General features: G+C 36.1%; 1 protein-coding gene across 1 annotated transcript in view; it reads left to right on the forward strand.

Annotated features, from left to right (window-relative positions):
- The window catches only part of LOC131029712 (U-box domain-containing protein 24), a 66131-nt gene extending 57951 nt beyond the window's left edge, over positions 1–8180 (forward strand). Inside the window, exon 3 of the mRNA XM_057960328.2 lies at positions 6379–8180. Coding sequence (XP_057816311.1) covers positions 6379–7892 — 1514 coding nt within the window. The 3' untranslated portion in view covers positions 7893–8180. The remainder of the gene's footprint in view (positions 1–6378) is intronic.
- The last annotated feature ends 714 nt before the right edge of the window (positions 8181–8894 follow it).

Genomic DNA, 8894 nt, shown 5'->3' on the forward strand with positions numbered 1-8894 from the left:
TGCTGCAAAATATATTTTTGAAGGCTTACAGTAACAAGGCTTGTTAGTAAAGACAACCAATAATTAATTTCATAATTTTATCCCAAAACGATATTAAATACCACTTATATATATCTAATCATATGCAACGTAAAATGGTAAAATGATATGGAATCATATGAAAATGGAATATTAGAACATGATTGAAGGCATATTAAAAGGTATAAAATATGATATAAAATAGAACATAATTACCTCTCATCAGTTTGGTTCTTGATGACTGTTTTGGGGCTGATTTTAGATTTGTTGTGGACTTTATTAGGCCTACATGTGAGATGATTAAATTTGCAGACTCAGATACGCCATGTTTGGGAGAACCATATAAAGAAATAGATTCCATGTGTGAAAGAATCAAGAAAATAATAGATGCTAGAGGTCTTTCTTTATATCCTTTGATAGAAGAAAAGTTACATGGAAGATTGAACAAGCTTGACATACCCCTTCATTGTGCTACCTATGTCTTAAATCCTAAATGGCATAATATACAAGAGACCAATAAGAGGGCTCCATATGAGGATAGAGAGGTAATGAAGGGGTTTTGGGCTGCAATAAAAAAGATTTATGGTTGAGGTGAGGAGGCTTCAGTTATGAGGAGTCAATGGAATAAGTTTTCACGTGGGCATGGTGATTTTGCTTCAGTGGAATCTTTATATGATATGCGAGCAAAGAAAGACCCTATAGAGTGGTGGTGGATCTATGGAGGTTAAACTCTTGAATTGCAATCACTTGCAATAAGATTGCTCTCACAAGTAGCTAGCTCTTCATCTTGTGAGAGGAATTCGAGTACTTATTGTTTTATTCATTCATTGAAGAGGAACTGATTAGGGTCAAAGAAAGCAGAGAACCTAGTGTACATTCATAGCTCACTTCGTCTTCTCTCTCGTGTTGATCATGCATACACAGAGGGTCCTTCAGCAAAATGGGACCAAATTGCACCTAATGGAGAAGCTGCAGCCATGGTGGATGAAACAGTTGAACTAGATGGCCTTAATGAATTACCCCCTGTTCTACTACCATCAGAGGAACCTTAGTTGGAGAGCGATGATTATTTAGAGAGCATCATAGCTGAGGACATTGATATGGATGATCAAAACGTTGAAGAGTAGATGGATAGATTTCTGATTTTTGTTTTTTGTTTACATATCAACATCAAATTATCAATATTTTTGAATTTCAATATAACATCATCAATATGTAATGAATCTAATGATAATCTATATGAGATATCAGATATGTAGTATGAGTTTTGAACTCTTTTACTCTATGATATATATGATACAATGACATTTGTGATTGCTGATTAGTGATTTCAGATTTGACATTTTGATTTGTCTATTAAAAAATTTAAAACTATAAAGTTTGTAGTTAACCACTACTTCAACATTGTTCTTGTTTTCAAAGTTCTATGTTACATTGTTATGATATTATTTGAAATTATTAAATTATATGAAAAAAAAATTCTCATCTCCAAGTACCCTCGTCTCCTATTTTTGAAAATTAGTTGTACCAGTACTGGTACCAATCTCCAAAGTCTCCAAGTCTCCCCGTCTCTAGGTGACCTTGCGTAATCCTTCTTTTCTAATAACAGAAATCCTTTTGGTTGTTCAATGTATAGGTATTCCTCTAAATTTCCATTGAGAAAACAGACTTGTCATTCATTTGATAAGACGTTAAAATTATTGAATCAAGTAAATGCCAAAAACATTCTAACTTCTAATCTGGCAATATGAGCAAAGGTTTCTTCAAAGTCAATACCTTCAACTTGAGCATAACCTTTACAAACTAACCTTAGTCTTGGGACGAGTTCCCATGTTTCATTCTTTTCAATTTGATTTAGCTCTTCTTCCATAGCATCAATCCAATGCTTGTCTAAGTGTTCTAAACATTCTAATTGTCCACACTGTTCTTTGATCTTTTAGTGTTGTCACTGCTGTTCACTTTTATCTGTCTTGTCACTGCCATTTGAATTATGAAGCAGCTAGTAAACTTTGGAAATGCTTACCCTTAATCATTTAGCATGGAACTCTAAATTTATAGAGTGGAGCATAGTTCCCTAAGACCACAATCTTCATGACTCTGTATCACACATTTTTTTTCCGTCCCTTTTTTGATATCCCCTTTTCAAATTCAAAACTTCTTTTCTCGATTACCCTTTGAACACCATTGTCACTCTTTGGGGTGCTATTATAGCACTTAGGGAGGGTCTGCTGTATTGTCAAACATGTCTTGACACGAGAGTCATGTCATTCTCATCATGTGAAGGCTCACCAATAAATGCATGATTAAAACTATCCCCAATTGTTTTTTTTATACGGTCCCTTCACATGCTCACTGTCACATATATCTTTGCTACCATGCGGTCTTTGAGAGATAAAAATATTGTTTACCTAGCATTTAGCATATTTGCATAATGTTCCTTTTGTTGCATGTCTTAAGCTGTCCTTAGTGCCCTGTTATAAAAACTGCCCCTGCTAATGCAGTGCATTTACTTCACGCTTGACACCATAGAGGACTGTTTTATATCATCATAGGTGCTGTCATTTACATGGTATAATTTCCAATCCTATGACCTTAATTATCTGCCTCATGACTGCTACTTAAAATCCTCTTATCTTGCAAATCAATGACTGCTTAATTTTCTGCTTAATGACTGACCATTCACAGGTCTGTCTTATGCTCATTCCAATCATTCATGGTTCCAATGATACCACAATGAGATACAACCTTGCCATTCAGGTTTGGGGTAGTAGGAGAATGTTAAACACTGTGATGAGTTGCTGGTTCATGAAAATCAACATGAGGATGAAGCTGTGACTCACGATCCTCCACAAATGGCAAGAACATCTGCCAATAGAGATTTTGCTTTCCAGCTGAAACAATCCCTTGTAGTCAAGCCTTGAATAATCACATAGGAGTTCCCTTTGACAATCGACTTTCTACATCTGATCTTGTTGGCAAGGTTAAGACCTTCCACAACAACAGTCCGTTTTGCCTTGTTGGAATGAACACTTAGATGGTACAGCATCCCTTAACAAACCAACCTTGATCATTCCTAATGACATCACTAGTGCCAACCAACCCTAGATTACCCTTTGAAGCTTCTTCAAAGTTGAGCTTTAGGAATTCACTAGGTGGTTTTGTCCAATGCATATTCTTTGGATCAATTTTATTTTTGCTCTTAGCACATTAGTAGGGATAAGGTGTTAACTTACCTATAAAACTATATTCTTGCAATAAAGTATTATATTTCTCTACTCTAATGGAAATACGTGAAGATGATGAATATTTTGATCTAAATTTACTATAAATCATATGGGAGTTGGGAATAGAAATAGAAATAGAAATTGATTAAGCTATTGAAAAATAAAGATAATAGAATTAGAAAAACATGTATAATGCGAGATCCAAGGTTGGAAATGGACTCTGGTAAAGGTTCCCTAAAAGTATGCAGCCCAATTTGATATATTCTTGGACATGATCACTAGAGATAGGCGCTAGTATGCACATTGGTGTCCTTAGATCCAAATGACTAGCAATAGCAATTTTCTAAAGTTGCTTGGCCTTTTTTATTGAGTTCTTTGGTGCCTTAGAAGAAATGATGATGGATTTTTGTATGCTGAGAAAATGATGTTCGAATCAGAGGGGGAATAAAATTGGTTATGTTCTTTTGGGAAATTGCCTTAGTTCCCTATTTTGGCAGATTTCAGCTTCCTCAATAGGAGTGTGTGAGGTTCCTAGTGGGGTGTTAAGAGTGACGTGTAGAGATTGTGAGTCTAATAAATAAAACCCTAAGAGGATTTCTGCTCTAAGGTGGTGTGTATAAGTGAATGGACCAAGATATGCAAAGGAGAAAGCTAGGGATTGAAGGAAAAAAGCTTCGAATCTGCAACATAAGGGGATGAAAAGGGTTTTGGAAAATAGGAAACAAGGGCACCAATGGAGGATCAACAAATAAAGAAATACAATGGCAAATGGCAAGGAGAAAGTAAATTATGAAGATGTGGTGAGGAGGGAAGAAGTCCAATGGAGATGGTTTTGAATGAGTCCTAAGGCAGCTCCAACTTTAGATCTTCAACGGAGAGTTTTCTGCCTTGCAATTTGCAACAATGGTGTCTCCTTGAAAACTTTTTATGTGTATGAGTACCAATAGAGGAAGAGTGCAAGAAGAAGCAAGAGTAACAAATGATATTAAAAACTAGGTTTATTGGAAGATCCCCAGCACATGACCATTAGAAAACATAACATGAATTAGGGTTCTAACAGTCATCGGGACCTAAATTCAAATTTTGAACATAAACACAAGTGTCAAAGGCTCTGGTGTCTAGATAGAAACAGTTCTCTAGACTTAAGGAGTTGGTAGAGGGCATGATCTTGAGATTTTTCATCTGGTTTTTGCATATTTGTGACAATTATTCAGCCTGGAAAATGGGCTAAATGATGCCTGAATAAGACTAATAGAATGGATGCCATAATGAGTGCAAAAATGTAAGATAAGAATTCCAAAGTAGGCAATTTTTTATCTTACACAGGCCTAGTGTCTTTTGGAGGCCTCTCAGTTTACAGGGGAGTCAGAACTAGGCTTCTCATGCACCCAAATGCATTCCTTTAGGAGTCCTCATCAATGGAGCCAAATCTGTCAAGCCAAAGAAAACAGCTCAAAACTCAGCTTTCGCAGTGCCTGGTTGACATAAGTACATAACATTCAAGGACCAAGTTTCTACAGGTCTGCTTCTTTATGCATGTTTAACACTATTTCGCAGTCCTTACTCTGATATGCTACAGCCATGATATTACCCGTGAAGTCTTTTGATTTTTGGAGTCATAATGTTTCAAGGGCCAAGTTTCTACAGGTCTGCTTCTTTATGCACGTTCAACACTATTTCGCAGTCTTTACTCAGATATGCTACAGCCATGATATTACCCGTGAAGTCTTTTGATTTTTGAAGTCATAATGTTTCTATGTGTATCTGAATCCTAGCTCATAATTCTAGTATCTTTAGCTCTCTTAGATTAGTTTCTCTATTGTATCTCTTTTAATTTGTTTTGGTTCTGTCCTGTTTATGGGCATTCATTACACCATAACAGGGCTTTTGCAATTGTAACAGTTTTACAACGCAATAAAAATTCTCTTTCCATTCTCCCCTTTCTTCCCCAAAGAGTCGAGAGTTTTACTCTACTGACTCGGGTTTCTGACAAATTTGACCAAACCATCATCAAGTAAGACCAACAACCTACCTTCTTACTACATGGCCTCATTCTAAAACTAATTCAGAGGACTTACGTTTGTTGGGTGCAACCATTAAATTTGAAAAAATTTAAGGGGTGATTTTCATCAAATAATATCTTTTACCTTCATCCTGAATTTTCTGTTTTAGTTTGGAACCGTCGTACTTTTTGGGACCTTGCTACAAAATTTGAGTCTGTTGAAGAAGTCATTTTTCTCTTCATAATTAACAGAGTTTGATCCAATATCATACTTTTAAACTTCAATCATCTTGCAATTCGAATTCAAAACTTCAGGCAATTATCAGGAACATTGAGCTTCTGATTAAGTTTGATGGCATCCTGTTTCAGTTCTCAGTTTGAGGCTGGTAGACATTTTGTTCCAGGATTTGCTAATCAATTATTGTTTAGATTTTTATCTTATTGATGCTCTTGTTATGCTTGAATTCAAATCATCTATAGATTTAGTTGATAAATTCCATGGCTGTGCATGGACACTTGCATCATTATAAGCCATACTGATTAAGTGATTATGGTCTGTGTTACGTATCAAATTTGATGCACTGTCAAAATAGAGTGATCATAGTGAGATTGCAGTGATACGTAGCTGTAAAATGATATGTATATTTTCCTTTTATTGGTTAGTGCTTTTGGTCTAACGTTTTAGTATTTGATTTGATTAACTATCAAATGGTTTGGCACATGTCATGTATATAAAAGTTTAGCTAGGATAAGAAAGGTCACGTGGCTTATGTGCACAAACACTAAATACATAGCGTTTGTGTGTGTAAGACACTAAAGCTTTAGATGTTTCGTACCTTATGTTATTTGGTTGTTGGGTGGATCCCATAGTTTGCGGGAGAATGTACTATAGATCATCAGAGAGTGTCTTGGCGATGTTTGAATAAGCAGTTAGACCACTCCTTTTTTTAAGGCTAGTAAACAAATCCCGATGTAGTAAAGCATGCACATTAGTTCTAACAATTTCCATTTGCTTGTTTTTTCACGTAAGAAGAATTTCTGTTTTACAAATCTTTTGGTTCTCTAAGTATAATGTGGGATTGATTGTAAACATCCTCATAAACCATTTTGACCGAATCTCCTTGGTATGTGCAGGGTCTCTAAAAACAAAAATGTTTCTTGCAGATAAGCTCTCTAAAATTAAGCATATTGATTGCAGTAGGGCTTCTGTGACTAACGGGGGTATTATACCTAGTCTGCTCCAAATGATATCGGAAGATAATCCAGAATCGATGTTAGTTTCTCTTTCCGCTCTTAAAAATCTGTCAAGAATGGCAGAGAACTGTGTTTGCATTCTTGATGCAAATGTAGCTTCTCGTCTGTTCACGCTTATGTTTATGGCTTCAATAAGAATCGACTTAAGAGAGCAAGCAGCTGAGATACTGGCTAATTTAGCGAGAGCATCTTCTAAAGGGAAAAAAATCCATCAGAAGCTAAAAACATTGGCTTCTGAAGAAAATATTAAGAGTATTTTAGATAATTGTTTGATGGGACAGTCATTGAAAGTTCATCTTCTTCAAATACTTTTAGGCCTGTCTTCGAAGAGCTCTAGAATCATGCTTCGTGTGAGGAGTGCGCAGGGCATCCATGTACTTTTGACTCTCATATGTGATCTAAATCCAGATGTTCGTATCTATGTGACAAAGCTGCTAATCTGTTTAACGGAAGATGGAGGAGAAGAGGAGCTTGCAGAAAATCTAGGGGAAACACACATCAAGACTTTGGTGGACAGAATATCAAATGCCAATAGAGAAGAAGAGAAGGCTGTTTCTGCAGGTATACTATGTCGTCTTCCAAAAGACAATGACAAGATAAGAACGGTGCTCTTGCACGCAGGGGGGTTGGATGCAACTGTCCGTTTGCTCTCTTCAGCTGAATCCAGTAATTGTAAAATCAGAGAAGGAGGCACACTGATAGAGAATGGTCTTGGAGTATTATTACACTTCACCAGTCCATCCGATTTAATTATTCAGAAAAGAGCAATAGAACTTGGCATAATGCCTTTGCTTGTGGGTTTTCTCTTAACAGGTTCTTCCCTTGCAAAGCATAGAGCTGCCACTGCTTTGGGACAAATTTCAGAAAGCACAATAAAGACGAGCACTGTAATTAAACCTCAAAGTAGTGTTCTCTATTATGCTTGTGGGTGGTGGGCAAGTCCTGATCCTGAACAGATTTGCCATGTACATGGAAGAATATGTGCCACAGAGGCATCGTTTTGCTTGGTAAATGCAGGGGCAGTAGAACCTCTTGTAAGGGCATTGCAGGACAGAGAGTGCCGGGCAGATGAAGCTGCCCTGGATGCACTGATTACTCTTCTGGGTGATGGCATGTGGGAGGCGGGTTTGAAGGAAATAGAAAAAGCCAATGGTATAGGACCCATAGTGCAAGTTCTCCGCAATGGCAGCCCCGACGCTCAGGAGAAGGCCATGCTGGTCCTGGAAAAGATTTTCCAAAAGCATGAATACCGAAGTCTTTATGCCACTGCCGCACGTTTCCCCTTGATAGACCTAATGCAGAAAGGACCATCATCAACGGGAAGAAGAGCCACAACAATACTACAGCTCTTAGGTGAGATGCCAGAAGACTCCGGGTGGATGCAAAGCCAGTGAAACAAATTACAACCTAATTTTTATTTTCCTCTACATCTTTATTTTCCTCTACATCTTTGGCCTCTGGATGTTAAAAATATTATATTCTTTTATATGATGCAATACTGCACTATTTATTAAGTTTTTACACCTTTGCCATGTAATTTCGCTGTCCAATATATTTGTATTATTAATATTTAAGATAGTCTACAAACCTTTCCTCCAAAGTTTCGAAGTCCAAAGATATATAGTTAATTATATTGTTCTCAAATTATTTTTAAGTAAATGCTATTATTAGTATTCTGTTCATTTTTTGGGTTTCTGATTTTCAACCCTTAATTTTTATATATTTAAAAATAAATAGGTTATGAGATCAGTGGAAAATATTTTTTGATTAGAACTATTTTTTATGTTTGTTATTTTTCTTTACAATCATCTTCATTTGCAATTTTAAATATGTCGTCATGTGAATATTCAATAAAAATAACAAAGTTTTTCTTGTTGGTGATATCCTTTCGATTGTTCCTTTCAATATTTGCATCGGTTGCATGCAATGTACTAGATATGACATCCTACTTAGGTCTTATGATGAGTCAATTAGTAGACTTACAAAGTGATGCCCTTCAACAAATAATCCTTAGACAAAAAGATAACCTTACATGGGAAGCACTTGATTAGTTTGGGAAACTCACATGGCTTGGCGATTTTCAATTATTTTAGTCTATTTTTGTGCTTTGATGAGTTCACATGTTTCCCTTTTGTTGGTGGCTCATTAGTTGTAGACTACATCATTACAAATAGCCATCTTATGTTAGAGATTATGAACCTTCAAGTGTCATCCATATTCTACCCTCTTTTTGATCATTTTATCTTGTCTTTTTATGTTATCACTTTGTCTTGCCATATTGTTCCTAACATTGTTAAACCCTAATAGATTACAACTATACATTCTGACTACTAATTTCATGAAGAATACATCAGAATACACCATATATGGAAGTGTCCTCTAAACATATTTATGTG

Source organism: Cryptomeria japonica, chromosome 9 (genome assembly GCF_030272615.1).
Source record: "Cryptomeria japonica chromosome 9, Sugi_1.0, whole genome shotgun sequence".
In the NCBI taxonomy this organism is placed as follows: Eukaryota; Viridiplantae; Streptophyta; class Pinopsida; order Cupressales; family Cupressaceae; genus Cryptomeria; species Cryptomeria japonica.